Source organism: Dipodomys merriami, unplaced genomic scaffold, assembly GCF_024711535.1.
Source record: "Dipodomys merriami isolate MVZ:Mamm:240054 unplaced genomic scaffold, mDipMer1.0.p SCAF_2, whole genome shotgun sequence".
Taxonomy (NCBI): domain Eukaryota; kingdom Metazoa; phylum Chordata; class Mammalia; order Rodentia; family Heteromyidae; genus Dipodomys; species Dipodomys merriami.
In genome coordinates this window covers 20659805-20678758 of record NW_027203381.1, presented here as the reverse complement: position 1 = coordinate 20678758, position 18954 = coordinate 20659805, and the positions used below count along the sequence as shown (strand labels likewise).

General features: G+C 48.6%; 1 protein-coding gene across 1 annotated transcript in view; it reads left to right on the top strand.

Moving 5' to 3' along the window:
- The first annotated feature begins 1342 nt into the window (after positions 1-1342).
- The window catches only part of Ark2c (arkadia (RNF111) C-terminal like ring finger ubiquitin ligase 2C), a 90348-nt gene continuing 72736 nt past the window's right edge, over positions 1343-18954 (top strand). Inside the window, exon 1 of the mRNA XM_070028636.1 lies at positions 1343-1403. Within this exon, the coding sequence (XP_069884737.1) occupies positions 1343-1403 (61 nt within the window). The remainder of the gene's footprint in view (positions 1404-18954) is intronic.

Here is an 18954-nt window from a genome sequence, read left to right as displayed (position 1 = left end):
AAGAAATGCCCTCTGTCTTTCCACTGATGGATGAGACTCAAGCCGCCTCTGGCCTTATGTTCAATGAGCCTAGTCTGAGCATAGCCCTAGGAGATTTCATAGCAGATGGGCTGGCTGAGTTGGCACCAACGTGGTTTTAGCTGTTCATGTCAGAACAAGGCTTTTTGGGTGAAGACTCTTTGCTTCTGTCTCTTGAATACCTGGCTGGCCAGCCACCGTCCCATGTGACATGGTAGCTGTGCCTCCACATGTGAGTCTGCAGGAACCTGATGTCATCTGTCTGCCTGCAAATGTGGAAGTGGGCGTGTCTGTGCACATGGCCTGGCGTCCCGGGTTTCTGGACAGCAGTGTCTTTTTTATAGATTGTGCACACGGCTCAAGTGAACGAGTGGTTTTCAAATTAGCAAACGATTGCAAGCTTTGTCTTCGCAAGTGCAAGACTGCGGTGCATCGAGAAGCTTGGCTGCTCGCGTCTTACCTGTGTCTGCATTGTACGTCCCCTCTGTGTGTCTTTGGGAATGGGCTCCCGGCACGTGTCCTGCGTTAACAAGGCGTTGGTTCCGTTGTGTGAATGTCTGTGCGCAGTGCTTAGGTCCAGTTTGCGGCTGTTTGCTTGCCTGCCAGTTTTACTTGCGCCCAGCAGTCAGGCTCTGCACGTGCGGCAGCCTCCATGCGCACGTCCCTGTGTGACCCGTGCGCGGTGCGCAGGGACCTCCGGGTCGTGTGCACTAACGAACGCACTTCCACATGTCTGAGAGCACGTCCCTCTCCATTTGTGCACGTTGTGTGTGCACGCCGCCTCCTGTGCGTGTGTGTGTGTGTGTGTGTGTGTGTTGGGGCATTGCCCGCACGCTCCGACCCACGGAGCAGCCAGCGACCCTCACTGGGTTCCACGCGTCCCGTGGGGCCGACCCCTCCTCCGCGGCGCCCCGCAGCGGGCCGCAGCGATTGGCCGCAGCGATTGGCCGCCCGCTCGCTCCCCGCCGTCACCCCGCTCCCTCCCCCACCCGCGCGCCCGCGGTCCCCGCTGTCCCCCGCGGTTCCGGCGAGGCCGCGCCGCGCTGCGCTCCGCTCCCATTGGCTGCGCGCGCCTTTGTGTGGCGGCAGCTGCGGCCCCAGCGCCTTTGAATGTCGAGAGGGGCCGGGAAGGGAGCCTTTCCATGGGCCATCTGTCTCCCCGCCAGCCGCCGCCCCACCGCCGCCCGCGCCCCGCGCTCCGCCTCCCGCCCCGGCGGTTCCCGCAGCCTCGCCACCGCCCGCGCCCGCGCCCCGGAGCCGCGCCACAAAGGGCCCGCGCGCAGCCGCCGCCGCCGCCGCCGCCGCCGCCGCGCGAGGAGCCAGGATGGTCCTGGTCCACGTCGGCTATCTCGTGCTTCCCGTGTTTGGCTCTGTGCGAAACAGAGGTATCGCTTTTTCCTTTCGGGTTCTGCTTCGGAGCGTGGATCGCCGCAGGCACCGGGGCGGGAGTGGGAGCCGCGGGTGGCCGGGGGGCTCTGGGCACCACCGCGAGGACTCAGGGAGAGCGGTGGCTGCTCTCCACCCCGTTTGGGGGAGACCCCCCCCACCCCCGAGTGTGGGGACAGCCGCTCTCGTGGGAGCTTTTGTAGTGAAGTTAGGGTTTGGTGAATTTGGGTCCCTCCCTTCCCAGCCCCACTCCCCCCACCCCCCAATTCTTTGCGGTGGACGTGGTTCCACTGAAATCACAGCCCCTTCCCCTAAAATACCTTGCCCTGTGTGATCGAAAGAAGATGAGAGAAACGTGTGTGTGTGTGTGTGTGTGTGTGTGTGTGTGTGTGAGAGAGAGAGAGAGAGAGAGAGAGAGAGAGAGAGAGAGAGAGAGAGAGAGAGAGAGAGAGAGAGAGAGAGAGAGAGGATGAATATGAGAATGTAAGCTTGGTTTTCTGTGGTCGTGTTCCCCCCCCCCCCCCGTGTGTGTTTTCTGTTATATGTGTTTCACAGCTCTTCAGTTTTTGGTACTTAATACCGATGGTTAGTTGGGATCTGGGCATCTGACCCATCCCATGCCCCCGCCCCCACCCTCTTGTGGGCACTTGCACATTTCCCCATCCTCTCCCCCTCCCACCTTTAACCCTTTTTGTGTTATTGCCCTTACTCTCCTCCGCAATTGTCTTTGTGTGACAGTTGCATTTATGGGTTCAAGATTCGTGTGTGTATGTGACTAGGTGCATGTGTGTGTGTGTGTGTGTGTGTGGTGTGTGAGTGTGTGTGTGTGTGCGCGCGCGCGCGTGCCTGTGCCTCAGAGGGAGATCAGACGCGCGCTGCCGTGCATCCCCGGCCGGGCTGGAGAGGGTTGTCTGGCCCTGGGGTGTTGTGCTGTGTGAGCGGGTGAGGTGGGAAACTGCCCTCACGTCCGGACTTTGCCCCCATAGCTGTCGACTTTGTTTTTTAACTGTGATATATGGGGTGTGTTTGCACGGTCCCCTTTCCCCACATCCCCTTTCCCCTTACATTCTGCTACAATAGCTTGGTTTTCCCCCCCTCCTCTCCTCCCCCATTTCTTCCATTTTCTTTTAATCAAAATTTCCCACCTCCAAAGCAAATCCAAGATGCATTTCAATTCATTTTTTTTTTTCTTTTTGTATTCTGCCTCTGGACTCACATTTCTCTTCTTGGAAATGTTTCTTCTCTCCCACTCCACGTCTGCTTACATTCCTGCTGGCTAAGGCCCTCCTTAAGACCCCAGCCACTTCCCCTGCACACTGAACGTTGTCTTCCCTGCTGACCCGGCTCCCCTATGGAGTCAGGGTGGGGGTGGGGTCGCAGGCCCAGCGCTTTAGTGCGCCCCAGGGGCCCGGACTGGGCCAGGCTAGAAAAGCCGCGCCCTCTTCCAGCCCAGCTGTCTCCAACCCTGCACCCAGAACCCAAAAGGCAAGGTTCCCTACCCGCCCCCTCCCCCCCCCCCAGGCCTGTTTGAACTGCAGTTTTTTTTGTGTGATGATAGAATGATGACATTCTGCATTTATCAAATCTTTTTTTTTCTTCATTGTGTAGCTCAGTGAATGGTCAACTCGCTGCTGTGTGCGCTGTGACCCTTCTGCCTCCGCATTTAGCTGTATTGTGACACCCCTCTTAACCATTTCCTGTCTCCATCCGAGGAAGGCATTGCTATTTAAGCGGCAGTATCCCCTATCTCAGGCCAGCCTAGCATGGGATGGGAGTGTGGGAGGGTATTGAGGGGGGTTGCACCACATCTCTTTGAAATGCCACCCCCTCCCCTATACACACTTTTCTGTTATTACTTGGCATTTCCTCTTAAAACGGGTGTGGAACGTTACACTAGGCAGAAATTAAAAAATGATTAAGAAGGATGTTGAGCCTGAAAGTATAATTATCCTGATTAAATCATTATCATCCTCATTAATACCACCAATCTCTAAATACCATTGCAGCATGCGGGGTCCATGTTTTGAAATTCAAATTGTTCAGCTGCCTTTAAATTTTATTTTTAATACCACTCCTCTCCACCACCACCAAAAAAAATTCCAACAAAACCCAATTCTGCCCAGTCAGTCCAAGTTTACTTTCAGGGCAAACACACCCACAGGAAATCTAAGTGCTGAGGGGTGAGTTGGGCTGTGGGTAAAATTTAGCCCAGTGTGCTAAGAATTCATGACCTTCCGATAGAGGATACTAATGCTTAACTCAACAAAGTCCTAAACCACAATCTTCTTGTAAAACTATTAGATAGTCTGCCAGCTTAAATCTGTTCTTTTTAGTTTCCATTGTAGTAGTGTAGGATGTAGGCCATTTCAGAATAGATGTAGAGAAATAACCATTTTTGTATCTTCATCTTGTTTAGCCGAGTACATTGCACTGTAAATCCCTGTTAAGTGGATTCCTTTTGCCTTGGCTTGGAGGTTGCAGCACCCTACTTTCCAGTTTTCTGGGTGGCTATCATCTGGCCTCCTGGCAGCACCCAGAAATAACTGGAAATTATATTTTGTTGGAGGCAAAAATTACTGAGTATGTATATATATATACATATAGTAAAAAGAAAATCTTGGATGAAATGGTAGTTGCTGCTATTATAGCCTCTGAAAATTTGGTGCACTAAGTAAGCTCTCTGGCTTAAAGGGAAGCCATGGCCATAGGGTCTTAATTGTTTAATTGTACAATGTCAAGAGCATCTTTGGACATCTGCCCTGGCCCTCAGAGCTTCCCCTTTAACAGCCGGCTCCCTTCTGCTGCCTGGCCAGCCAGACCTGCTTGAAAACAGAAACAAAACCACAGCAATCATGAAAGAATAAGGCCCCTACTTCAAGGGTCCTTCCAAAATAAAGTCCCAAGTAGCCTCCCCAGACTGCCACTTGGCAATCTGAAAAGAAAGAGGAAAAAGAAAAAAAAAGAAAAAAGAAAAAAACAGAAAAGAAAAAAAAATCTCAGCAAAATGGTTTTCCATTAAACAGGGGTAGCGTGTTCTGCTGTGCTGAATTACTTCCTGTTCTTATTTTGTGGGTAATTTTTTCTGTATCAAATATCCTTTTGGTTGTGTATCTTTTTCACCTTTTCTTGTACTAAAACTAAAGCATGATCTGTATTTTTTTACATCCCCCAGTTGACAATGTACAGCGCTCGGTTAGAGATGTTATTACCCTGCTGAACTGTACTGTGGTCGTGTAGCCCGGGCCATCTGCTCATTGTACGCTGCTTTTGTTCTGTTGCCCTTCCGAAGCATGGTGGGCCAGCCTTTTTTTTTGTATCGTGTGCATGATGACATTGTTACACACAGAATCCACTAATACTAATATACAATCTCTCAATAAAGAACTAGTTTTCCTATATTAACCTAGTGTGCTTTTTCTCTTGCTGTTTTCCCATTTATTGTCGTATCCTGCTGTTTAGATTTTCCCCTTGCTTTTCTATCCCCACCCTCACCCACCCACCACCCCCACCTCCCATTTGTAAGATTTGAGTGAATGCCTTTTCTTTTTACTTTACTCTTTTCCCCCCCTCCTTTTTGTGGTATAGATATGGTGACTTTAATCTCATCGAGTCCATATCTTCTAACAATAGAAGTCTGGGGCATGGGAGGGGTCAGCTGTCTTGTCACACTGAACAGCTCAATTGCATAGAGATCACCTATCTTTGGCTACCTGGGGACTCAATACTTCCCACATTTCATCTTAGTTTCCAAGTTCCATAGCATTGGGTTTATTGATGATGCTGGTGAAGAGAAGGAAAAATAACACTTAGGTTGAGAAAAGGGATACTGTTCTTAACTAGCAATCTTGTAGCATTTCAAACTCGCCTGACAAGCCCATTTTAAGTTGTGTTTTAACTTTTCTGTTTACTGTCATTGATTTACTGTCCTTAAAAATCATGCTGAGGTGACATGTGACACGGAGTTAAAGCTCTGATCAGAAACTCTAAGGGACCTTCTTCTATGTGCATATTTAAATTCTTGGGACTTGTGATGTAAGTTTGGCATGGAAGATGTTTGAAACAGAACCCCACTGAGACTACCCTTTACCCTATCCCAGGGTGGGCACTGGACCTGGTACTGTAGGAATAAGATGGTCTGTCTGCCGGCTGTGAGCCAGTTAAAGCTGATTATAGTCTGCTTGCCTGACAGCTGCTTCATCTGTGGCCCTAGGGCCTCTCTTGGGAGAAAGCAAGCCAGATCTTGGCCATTGTCTAAGTTTGTGTGTTGGAGTGGGGGTGGAGATCAGGAGGGAAGTCAGGACAAATGTCCAGACTGAATTGGAAGAAGAACCTATAGAAGCATCTCTCCCTCTCCACCCCATAATTGCATTGGAGAATCCAGTGAAGAGGTATTTCCCCCCCCTTGAGTAAAACCCAAATTCAAGCATTTGTCAATTATACCTATTCATTTTCAGCCCAGAACAAGCCTTGCTAAATGAGGCATTTTAGAAACCAGAGGAAATCAGTTGATTAAAGAAATTCATGGTTTCTTCAAAGGGTCATCATTTGGGAGCCGTTTCTCTTGGCGGACGTGCCTCAACCTCACTTCTGTGGGCTGTCTCCAGGGCCATCTCTGATCCTTCCCTGGCGGCCGGTGGGCACTCTGCTGCCTGACCACTGTGCTTCCTTGCTTGTTTTGGTGTGTGGCCTCCTTTGACACCCCCACCCCCCAAGCTCGCCCCTCAGGCTGCACTCTCTGCTCTGGCCCTTTGTTCTCTAGCTCTTCCCAGCCTGGTGGGAGAGCTGAGCTGATTTACTGTGACACATGGACACACATGCGTGTTTCCAGCAGAGGCTTGGGCTCTAGTGTGAGCAAGAGGCCTCTGCAAGTTTATGAGGCCAGTTGTTGACACTTTCATGGTAAAAAATCTTTAAAAAATATTCAGTTTGCATCAGACTTAACTTTGATCCTAGTTTGAGAAAACAAAAACATCCCCCTTCCCAGCCATTCAACCTCAACAATAATCAAACGAACATTGGGTGATCACTCTCATTATTTTTATCCCAAAGATTAGATCAATATTAGCCAATGTAACGTTTTATTATTCTGAGTTAGTGTTAAGCATGTCAGAATTGTTTGACAATACATTTTGAAGGTAGTGACTTAGTAATCATATGGAAAGGTGTTGGGTTAATGGGCAATAATGTCTTAGCAATTCATCATGTGCACATTATGTTTGGCCTAGGTTGTCAGAACTAAACACTTAACTTATTAAGGAGCCCTCTCCACTACTGGATGATTCAACAACTACAAAGCTGTTGTACATCATATTTATTCTCTCAACCTTCTGACACATGTACACTTGAATAACTTTTGACTCCACACCTGTTAAGTGACTCATATAGCACAATCTTGTGATAAGGTGAAGTGCAACTCTTGTTTATAGCTCCTTTTTATTTTCTGAGCTTGAGGACCTTCTCTCTTGATTAGTATCAGACAAAGGTCACTTAATTAATTAATTTTCTTAAATAGTAATTTTCCATAAGCCAGCAAGTACAATTCAATAGTCAAAGTTAGGGGGAGATGCCACCGGAGCTACTGACATAGGCTGGCTACCTCTCTTCCTTATGAGGTCTTCTTACCTCCTGCCCTACCCTTTCCCTATCTGTCCTATCTTTAAATAAGAAGTACCATTTTTGGAAACATAGCAATTTCCTAGACAAAGGAAGTGACAGCTCTGTGCTGTATTCAAGTGCACAGTGGAGCCTCTGCTCGAGTGAAGGCCAGGAGATGGCCTGCCTTTGACTCTGATCCAGGTGATGACCTTAGTTCTCTCAAAACCCAACCACCATCACACACGTGTGCAGGATGTTTTTGCCTTCGTTTCTCTATGGATCAAGAGAGCTTTATAAAAATCCCTGGCTTAACATAGTGTGAATGCAGAATTAGTATCTTATTCTCTGGTTTAGTTCAGCTGCTGATAAACTAACATATTTTCAAGAGAACCGAGGAAAGGGCTTACTTGGAGAGATTCAGATTTTCAGGATAATTAAGAAAGAATAGCAAACACGACCCCACAGTTGAAGCACCCACAATGCCTGTTCCTCGTGTGTTTATTCATTTGTTCCCTTCTTTCACTTGTTAGTTCATTTAGTTAATGAGTGTTCCCAGAATACCTGCTTGGGGAGCAGGGAGAAAAGCAAGCACTGTGCTAAGGAGGCATACCAAAGAAAAGGGGGCTTCTAGCACTTATGTTGAGGCAAAGAAAAAAGTACTACACAGCTTAAATGTGTGGCTGAACATCCTGGCTGGCAAGTTAAACTTTGAGCAGCCCGCACTTAAGTCCTAGTCCTGTCTTGACCCAGAAGGGTTAATGTAGACCACAGCTCTGAGCATCATATAGTCAATGCCCATCACAGAACCAAAATGACAGGTGTGTGCAGACACTCGGTGCTGAGGAAGTGCTAAGGATGGCGTCTCTCCCCTTCACAACTACAGGCATTCACTGGCCTGAGGACCAAATGTAGTCAAGGATGACTGTGGCTGAGGAGAGGGTTGTAAAGGCTTCGAAGGGTTTTGTGCACACCAGAGGGGGAAAAAGAGGAGAGCTAGGGAGGCAAATGAGATTTTGGCCAAGAACAGAAGGTGTACATTAGGAAGGTGACGTGTGTGTGTGTGTGTGTGTGTGTGTGTGTGTGTGTGAGTGTGTGTGTGTGTGTGTGTGTGTGTGTGTGTGTGTGTGTGTGTGTGTGTTATAGGGCCATATATGCAGGCCTATTGTCTCATAAAGATCTAGTCCTGTAGTGTTGTTGTCCTGCCTTTGGATTTCTCTGGAGCACATCAAGAGTCACAGGACTCAAGATCTGCAGAATATAAGGCACGGCTGGGAGAGATTTTTGAAGGCAGTTTCTGAGTCCCATGGAAGAATTGGCATGCCAACATTTTGATTCCTGGGAACTCTAGGGAAGAGTGGTATTTACTTGTTCTGGTGGCTGATGACAGAGGGCTGAGGCTGTAGTGTTAGCTCCTAGGAGGAAGCCATGGAAGGCTTCTAAGGTGATAGAGACGCAGATCCAGGGCCTGATGGATGAGACAAAGGCTTACCTTTTAGGTCTTACTGTAACAAAAGAACAGGATGGAGTTTAAATGGAGGGTCTGAGGGCAGGAGATTTTTGGGGTGCTGGGAGACTGTAAAACCTCAGAGATGAACAAAGATGAAGAAGAACAGTTTCAGGAGTCTTAGTGTACTGAAGAACATGTAGAATTTGACAGAGGGAAGGGAACTGTGGACTGTGGAAATGTCTGGTGATAGAGAGTTCTAGTATTTTTTTTCTGTGCTGAGGTTTGATCCTAGATCCTTCTACATGCTAGGTAGAGGCCCTCTAACACTGACTTACTTATATTTCTAGTCTCCCTTTTTGGTTTTGTTTTGGTTCACTCAGGGCCTGGCCTGGAACTAAAGATCCTCCTGCCTCAGCATCTTTAGTGCTGGGATTATAAGCATACAACATCATGCCCAACTTCTAGTACTTTTAAACAGGTTTCCATTGGAGTAACACATGAACATCAGTAGCTACAATCCCTCATATCTACATGACAATCTCTAGGCCTGACATCCCCTTGTGGGTTGTTGCATGTATGCGTCATTGCATGGCTTATCTTTGGGGCAGCTTGTTTTTGAAGCTGTGTCACTCAGTTGGAACAAATTTTTATCAAATGTTGTCTTTCCTAAGAACAGAGACTTGGGTGATGGGTGTGAGAAGGAATGCAAATATCAGGATTTTTTTTTCTCTATGGGTTTGTAGAAAGGTTGCCTCAACCCAAGGAAGAGGAACTGAAGTGAGTCTACCCTAAGGAGAAGAGTCAGGGACCAAAGACAGGGGTGTGATAATGAGGGCCAGGGCAGGGACAACTGATAGCGGGAGGGCTCTAATTGCGGGGATAGGTAAATTCTCCCCAGTTTAAATTGTTCTCTTCTGTCATCTCATTTTGTCCTCAGCACAGCAAGTGCAGAGGTAATTGGAAACCAGAGGAGGAAACTGAGCCCCCCACAAAAGATACTGAGGCCCAAAGTGGTGAAAACCTTTACCATCTTCTCCTGCTAGTAAGTGGCTAAGGAAGTGGCTGGGTGTTTGTTCATCTCAGTCTCCACAGCCCGCTAGGACTTGTAGGCTATCAGGAACCCCACAGGGCCCAGACAAAGCATCACAAAGCAATCCTTGCTCCTCTTCTATTTCCAATGGGACAAAGTTGGAAAGCCATGGCCTCTCCCTAACTTATGGGCTGTCAAGATACAAGAGAGTTCAAGTCTTCATTACTAAACCTGTGGGTAAGGTGATCCTCTAGGATCAGAAAACCCCTGAGAAGGAAGTGAGTGAGCTGGAGTCCAGAGTGGTGAGTTCTTCATCCTCCAGGCTCTGTATTAGAAGTGGCTTGGCCAAATTTCTGGGGACATTTGAGGGAAGTGGAGTCTGTGCCTTGATTTCCTCAGAAATAATAGGTGGTCCTTTCTCATGGCTGTGCCTCTCATGTTGGGCACACCGTGTATCTTCCTTAGGTCATCTTGCTGCCTTACAGATTACATCTTGTTATGTCATAGAGTTAGCAGATTCCATGTTTAGAAAGCAAAGCAAAAGAACAAAGTCTCTTAGGAGTCCACCCCTCTGTGATCACATGAATGATATATGCCTTCCATAGTTTTGTTCCTGCATGTGCTGTGTCTGTTTCGTAGAGCTGTAAATATGGCATATGAATAATTCTGCATTTCCCATTCTTATTTAACTTTGTGTCACAAGCATTTTCACATTTCACTGTGTTGTTTTGACACACATGACTTTGAATGACTATGTAAAATTTCATTTGCATGGTGGCCTGAGAGTCAGGGCTGGTGGCTTCTGATGCAATCAAATTGTCATAGGTTACAGGCTTCTCCATAGTGGTCCCCTCTACCCTCCACCAAGAATTAGTGTAATGAGTCTGACAGGTGCCAAACCTCTGCCTTCCACCATCCTTTTTCACCAACAGGTCCAGTGGGGTTTTGGGGTGAAGAGCACAGGGTGGAGCTTGGGAGGAATAAGAGTGGTATAAATGTTCAGCATCCCGGGTTCTGGTTCTTCTTCTGCCACCAACTTTCAATTCAGTCCTGAGCAAGTTGGTTTCTTCCAGTCAATTCTTAGTCACCCTGTCCATTCAATGTCTGGGTCCACAGTTGAGACCTCATCACAGGAAGTAATGCACATGAAGCAAACCCAAGAGGCCAAAGACTAGAGTAATGATGACTCGCATTGTGCACGGTGGAAATAGCCCCGGTCTCCAGTCCTGCTCTATCAATAACCACTCGTGCTGTTGGCCAAATCTGACTGCTGTGCAACTTCACTTCCTATCTGCCAAGGGAGATAATTGGCCTAATTGCCCCTTCTGACTTGAAAAAAAAAACCTGTCATTTCCTCCTGATGAGAATAATGTGAATTTTCACTGCCTTTTGTGCCTCTTATTGGGACAGCAGCCATACGACCCTCGGCACTCAGTGGGCACGTGTCCTTCCGCAGGCCAAGGGTAGGAAGGGAAGGAAGAGGAGTCACAGGTCTTGGGTCCTGCCTGGCGAGTGGCCCATCCAGGGCTATGAGCCCGGAGTCCAGTTAGGGCTGGAGTGGCTGCAGCTCTTGTCCTTTAGCCATCCCCTGAGGTGTGCCTGCCTGGGGCAGGAGCCCTCTAGGAAGCACCCCCCCCCCACCAAGCCTGCAAAGGTTGGTGACATCACCCACATGGTGGCTTGGCCCCAGCAGTGTCAATGCAGTCCCCTCGCTCTCATGGTTGGCCTTTCAGAGCCTGGGAGAGGAAGTGGTAGAGCTTAGTCAGCACCGCCTGCTGCGGTGGAGAGGGGCAGAGGAGCGCTGGAACTGGAGGAAGCAAGGATTCAGCCAGCACCTGTCTCAAGGAAGGCAGGAAGCTCGACAGCTGCTGTACCCCTTGGGGCTGGGAGGCGGAAGAAAGGGTGGCATACTCTGTGTCTGCCCCAGCCAGCCTGCTTAGCTCCAGCTCTCCTCCTTTTTTGCTCCCTTCCTGAGAACCAGAGTTCCATTACCACCCAGCAGCCTTTGAGATCAGATGTCAGCTCTGGAAGCTAAGCAAGGTGGGGACTGGTTATTACTTGTTTGGGAGAGCTCAGGCGTCCCCGAGGATCACTCATCTCTTGAAGCAACTGCTGTGCTCTTGAACTCAGTGTAGGTTGATGGGGTTAATGTGCCCTCTCTTGCCAGAGCTGGCAACAGCAGCCTTCCTGAAGCCAATAGTGGCTTCTACAAGACCACAGAACCTCCACAGCCTCCTTTCCTGCAGGGCAGGTGGGCAGGGCCCCTGGGGACCGCTCCCTCCACTCCCTCCACCAGCGAGGCATCTTCAGCTCTGTTGGCCAGGGCTGAAGACTGGGGAAAGGTGAACTGAAACAGGAGGCCCAGGCCCTAGCAACCACCCCTTCTCTAGTCTTCTGCACTGCCAGGCACCCCAAGGCCAGAGGGTATGAGTCCTGCTGAGGGAAGGGGACCACAAGGGTGGCCACTCAGCTTCAGCCCTGGCTCCATCCGTGCTCACCACAGTCCCTTTTCCTGGCACTAACATGCGGGGAAAGGGGGTGTCACTTCATCTTGGCAAGCCCATGCCTCCCCAGGAGACAGATCCCCAAGAGAAAGGGCAGAGTGGCCAGAGCCAGACTCAGGGGTCACTGCCTCCGACTGCCCCAGCAGGTGCTCACTCACTCCACAGATTCCCCGGGCCTGAGCATTGAACTTGTAGCTCTCATGGGGAGTGGGTGTCTGCCCAGACTGCAGAGATCCTAAGTGTGTGCTGATAGACCCCCCAGACTTTGATTGAGAGGATAGAAAAGTTTACCCTTGAGTGTTGACCCTGGACTGTGCACAGAGTAAACCCAATACAGTTCCCAGTTTTGCCTCTCAACTTCAGGAAAGGAGATTTTATATTACATAAAAATATTCTATATTATATTATAAATAGATACTTTATATATTGATATTTTTATGTTATACTAAATATAAAACTCTAATGCCAACAGTTAGAAACTTGACACCAACTTTATTATAAAGTAAAAATATAGAGAATTTAGATGGCCTCTGGCCCAAGCTGTCCAGTGCTGGAGTCAAGTGCCCCAATTAGGAAAAAAACCAATCTTTTATCTGGGTGCTGGTGGCTCATACCTATAGTTTTTACTACTCAGGAGGCTGAGCTATGTGGATTCAGGTTAAGGAACCAGCTTCAGCATACATACCCAAGAGACCCTTATCTCCAATTAGCCAGCCAAGACCCGGTCTGTGCTCAATTGGCAGAACAGTAGTCATAAGCAAAACAAAACAAAACAAAACCCCAAAAAACAAAACAAAACAAAGCAAAAACCCCAAACCCCAAAACCAAAAAAACACAAAAACAACCTAGAGTCTCTGAGATCAAGCTTCAGTACAGGCACCACACACACACACACACACACACACACACACACACACACACACACGCACACACACACACACACACACACACACACACACACACACACACACACACACACACTCCACAATACTGATCTTTTGACTCTGAGAGCCAGCAAGCAACTTGCATCTTGACTCAAGACTGTTTGGAAGTGGCATGAGCCCCACAGCTCCAGGTGGGCTATGATGGGGTGCTGCTTTGTGGAATGCTTGAAAACAGTGTGGGGTAAGCAAACACACACCTGTGTATTGAGGTTAAGAACAGTCTAAGGGGTCTTTGGGAGAATGGGTAGGGGGCCTGGGCAGACAAGAAAGACAGGCAAGTTTCACTTAATTGATTTATCAGTTGCTATCAGTGTGCTTTGGCCATGAACGACAAGGTACAGATATCCTCTGGGCACAGCCAAACTGGGGAGACTCCTAAGTAGACCCATAGAAGGTAGAGAATGCATAGATCCAGCCCCATGGAGGGACTCAATAGTTATGCAGGCCAGCTAGTGAGGTCTGGCCAGCCAAGAGGTATTGTAGCACATGGAATTGGGAGAAGTATTGCAGCCTGCAAAAGTCTGGGGAGGGGGGGTGCCCTGGAGAAGACAGATCAGGGGCTCCCTTGAAGTCAGAACCTCCCAGAGACAAATATCATCCAAGAGGTGAACTTCAGAGTCCTGTGGCTGTCACCTTTGTCTGAATTTTCTTTGTCTTTTTTGGGAGCCTTGGGCCCTGTCATTTCACTATCATCTCATCCATTCCAGTTTCCTTTCTCCCTGCCCCTCCCTTCTCCCTGCTCTGGCCATTTCTGCTGTGATTCTCGGCCTCTGCTTGGCTGGACTGGTTGGGTGCTCCAGTGGTTCACCATGCTGTCCCAGGAACAGAGTCACATGTAGGGAAAAGACTGCCCAAGGAGCAAGGTCTCCAAGCCTCTGAAATGAGCAGCTGCCAGAAGCACTGGTTCTGCTCTCTGCCAATGGGATTCTTAGCTTATCTGCCAGGCTAAGTGATGATCAAGTGAGTCCTGGATGCCACATACCCATCAAGACCCTTGGTACTGAGCCAGACTACCTTTACTGGCAGTTGTCACATGTGGATGCCTCTGGCTGCCTCCTGCAAGGTGTCTTGAATACAGCATGGGAAAAAGAACTCTGATCCTCAGTGTTCTTTACCTGAGAAATGGAAGCAATCACAGTGACTCCATACCCATCCTGCAACTGGGTGATAAAGAGGCTTAGATTGGTCATGGGTTGATTCAGTTCATCTCGAAGGTAAGCTCTGAGGACAGGTGTTTACACATGCCTATGCCCAGTTCCAGGCTCTGGGTACAGGAAGATGACACCAATACAATAGCAGCAGATGTTTGTGTAGGGCTTACCCTGTTTCAGGCTCTTCCCCAGGCCTGATTCTTGCCTTAAAGAAGCATCCTCCTGGGAGACAGATGGTGGATGGCCTGCAACCACAGTCCTAAGGTAGGTGCTGGATACTTTTTTGGCCTAGAGACAGATATGTTGGGGGAGGTAATGCCTTGAGATGCTGATGACCGAGAAGGGCTAAGGGATGCAGGACTGAGTAGATGAGGCCAAGGTGGCATAGGCCTGGGGCCACAGGGCAAGGATGGCTGAGAAGGGAGGGAAGCTTGAGGCTCCGTCAGACCTACTGGTCACTGTAGCAATATGGTTTGTTGGTCAGTAATGCTGGGGATAAATAGCTTTTGTTAGGAATAAAGTACATACAATCTACTCTGGGCCCTGAGCTTGTCTTGATCAAAGGGCTGGGAGTGAGAGCTGGGCAGTGCCCTTGAAGACCAAGAAGACAGGTCCCCATAACCTCCCCCTAAGCAATGGTGGGCCATGCCCATGCAATGGAGGGAGTTAGCTGGTGCTGAGATGGGAAGGTGGGGATGGCGGGGGGAAGCTGAGTGGAGGGGGGCTGGGAGAAATGGGTAGACATGACTTTGAAGTAGGGATGTTGGAAGAATTTCCCACATTGTCCAAAACAACACTAAGCCCCTTGGACTGCTAAAAATTATTTCTACAAAAGAGCTACATGTTTAAGCAATTTGGAGATGCTATATATTACACGTCTGCCTTGGAGCATCTCACTGATTATTAGTACATCAAGAGCTCTGGTAAGCTGGGCATTGGTGGCTCACGCCTGTAATCCTAGCTACTCAAGAGGCTGAGACCTGATGATCACAGTTCAAAGCCACCCTGGGTAGGAAAAGTCCATGAAGCTCTTACCCAATTAATCACCAAAAAACTGGAAGTGGAGCTGTGGCTCAAAGTGGTGGAATGCTAGCCTTGAGCAAAAGAGCTCAGAGACAGTGCCCAGGACCTGAATCCAAGCCCCACACTAATGAAAGAAAAGAAAAGAAAACAGCAACAACATGTCTCACCCCCACCCCCATCCCTGCTAAGGCCTGCAATAAAGAAAGCCTGAGAGTCTAAGGGGTTTTTGAGCATTTCCCCAAACTATCTGATCACAGAATGATTTGGTGTGTGCATGTATGCATGTGTGTGTGTGTGTGTGTGTGTGTGTGTGTGTGTGTGTGTGTGTGTGTGCGCGTGTGTGTATGCATGCACATGGGACTCCTAGAAACATCCATTGAATTTGGAGCCTGGAGCAGAGTTTAGGAAGTGCTACTCAGGAAACCAGATTACTTAGTTTATGATTGTGCTTAAGCAGCTTTCTTATGCTAAGGGAGAAGGGACACTAAAGGAAAGGAAAGGCATAAAAAGTGGCTCATTGGTAGGAGACAGCTGGTCTCAAGGTCCCTTGCACCCTAGTCTTCCTCCTAAGACTGCCAAACTTAGCTACTGTTTGAATCTATTCAGATTGCAATAACAAAATGTCAGAGGCCAAGTGCCTTGCAAACAACAGAAGTTTAATTTTCACTGTTCTGGAGGCTAGAAAGTCCAAGATCAAAGTACTAGCAGGTATGGTATGTGGCAAGGTCTATGGATGTCTTTTTGCTGTAACTTCATGTAGTGGAGGAGTAGAAGGTCCTCATTAGTGTTCTAAGGACACTAATGATGTTTACTTGGGTCCTCACTCCGCTAACTACACACACACACACACAGACACACACAGACACACACACACACACACACACACACACACACACACACACACACCCCATAATACCATGAGAATACAGTTTCCATGTCTCCAGAGTGGGTTCTCTTCCTTGTCACTTGTTCTCTAGCAAATCCCTTGTCCCACCATGGCTGAGTTCTCACAGTAAATCTTCCAACAAGGAAGTGGGGATCTTCGTCCAGGAGGCCTGAGCACATCTCAGGCAGAGCCTAAGCCCAAGCGCAGAGCTTAACAGGGACAGTGGCCTGTGTGGAGTCTACGGAAGGGGCATTCCTGATTTGGTGTAGCCTCTACCATGACAGGGAAAAAAGACAGCATGAGCCCCCTCTGTGCAGCTGTGTGTCCTGGGAGCCTTCCAGGAGGAGGTAGGTCTTGAGCTGGGATAGAAAGTCAATTCCAGGGCAGTGGCCAGTGAAAGCAATGGCATCTGAGGGGCATCAAGAGCACTGATGGTACTTGGTGGCCACCAACCCAGAGATCCTAGCAGCAGCTATGGGGATAGTCTGGACTGAGGCAGAGGGACAGCAGCAGGGCCCGGAAGTGGCCAGCACCCCTACTCTGCTGGCCCCAGACAGTAGCCGTGACCTCTGCTGAGGGTGCCACTAGCCGGGAGACTCCTGTATTAGTACTCAGCTCTGTCACTTGGAGCTTGGAGAGTAGGAGAGACGGAATGCTATTAGTGTTTCTGCTCATTTTTATAAACTGTCCTTACAAGAAGCTGAACAGGCACATTCAGTCTTATTTACAGCTGCTATTATTTCTTCAACATTGAGATTAATTTGGTGATAGCTGCTTATAAGCACTTTTATCATCAGATGTGGCCATTACCTGGGAGAGGAGGGCTGGGTTTGTGGACAGCCACATCAGGTCTCTCTGCCCTGGAGTATATATGAGACTCACGGCCATAAATCATGTCAGACTCCAGTCAGACTGAGACCTGATCGCCAGAGATCCTGTACAGAAAGGCCCCCATGCTCATGTGCACAGAGGAAAAGCCTAGTAACTCAGCTGGAGAATGGAGAGTGGGTAGGTACAGACATCTATGCACAGTGGTGCACAGACATCTATGCTGAAGGACAGACCCTGGAAGGTTTCCCAACTAGGGAACTCAGCATTTAAAACATAGTATTAGAGATTCAAGCCAGAACCTGGCACATGCTAAGCAAGTGTTCTGTCACTTGAGCTGCCATCTTACCCCTCGACCCTTTGTTTTCTTAGTTTTTGAGATAAAGTCTTGTAATGTTGCCCAGGCTGGCTTCAAACTTAGGATCCTATTGCCTCCTTCTCCCGAGTCACTGGGATTGCAGGCATATGCCACAATGCCTGGTTACAGCACTGAGCTTACATAATCTTGAGCCTACACTACGGAAGAATCATCTGAAAGCTTGATAAAATGCAGCTTTTTCCTCAGCCCTACAGAGCCACCACCCCTGAGGACATGGCTTAGGGCTTCCCCAAGTGTGGACTTTTCTCAGGAGATCCTCTGGTAGGTTTGGCCATCACAGCTCAATGGGAGAAGAGTAGAGTCTATTCTAACCCAAGAGAGTTTATTGACCCATGGATGGTGACTTTAACCCTGGCCTGTTACTTTATATTTCCTGGCCCTGTCCCCAGGATGGTGGCACTAAGTCCTCTACCTCAGGCCTTGGCCTTCCCTTCCCCACTACCGGCTCTTGAAGTGTCAGCAGAGCTCTTCTCGATTCATCTGAGAACCCCCCCCTCCCCCAACTCCTTGGGTGTTGTATGCCTCTTCTCAAGAGGCTCTTGGGTGGGCGTCAGCTGTTAAGCCCATGAGAGAAGGAAGCTGATGTGGACTTCATCGTATTTCTTTCCTTGCCTGGATTCTTCCATCACTATAGCCTTATTTTTGGGGCACACATCTTGTAGACCAGAACTCCTGAATCTGGTAACCTCTGCCATGGACGCTTTCACATCCTAGCCTAGCAGAGTGGGTTTACTGGATAGGATGGAAGTCTGGTTCTGGTAACAGAGACTTAACACTAGGGCTACACAAACGGATAGCAATGGTTTCAGAACAGCCAACAGCCAATGGCTCTTGGGTGGGAGTGGCAGGCATTACTTGATATCAGAAACTTGGGCACTTCATTTTCTGTAGCTACTTTATCCTAACTGGGAAAATGAGCCAGTATGGCTCTTTTCAGGTCTGTTTTGCAAGTAACACAACAGAAGAAAGGAAAAGGTAGGAAAAGCACAATTCAGTGCTGCCTGTGATAAACCATTCACTTCCCATTGGCCAGAATATGGTTACATGACATGACTATGTTTAGCTGCAAAGGAAGCTGTGAGTATGTGCCCATCTACACACAGGGTTCCATTCCCATACAAGGAGAGTACTGGCATTAGGGGACAGCAAATCATCTCTGTTCTTAAGACCGTCAGGCCTTACATTGATCCTGCTAAGGATTTCCCTGTATCTGCCCCTTTTAGATTAGTAGCAGAATGGGTGACCCTTGTGAGCCCTCTATGGCTTCACCCAAATAGCCTGATAGCAGGACGTGAGCAGCCAGCCCACTGGAGACACTAACAACATGGCAAAGTCTCCACATCCTTGGGACTAGCTTGCAGTTTTCTTCTTGTCCAAGGAACTCCACAAGAGAATATTAGAGAAAAAAAGAGGATGGTGAACTGGCAAGTGCCAGCCCAAGGTGTGGTATAAGTAGATGCTCCATCAAAGCTTCAGGTCCTTAGGCAGAATGGAATTGTGCTCTCCCCTTAGGTTGCCGGGGACACTCGCTGGGAGTTCATAGGAACAGCTGATAGAGTATCTGCACTCTGGGTCCGGCTGCTAGGTGAGGCTTGAGAGAATTGTGAGGATGAAATGGTGTCAGTGTGACTTCTAGCAGGTTGTAGACATTCAATGAATGCTGGCTTGCTATCTCCTGCACTATTGCTGTTGGTAAGGGCAATTACCTAAAAATTCCTTAATTACACCATGCCCCTATATAGGTGGAAGTATAGGAGAGACTG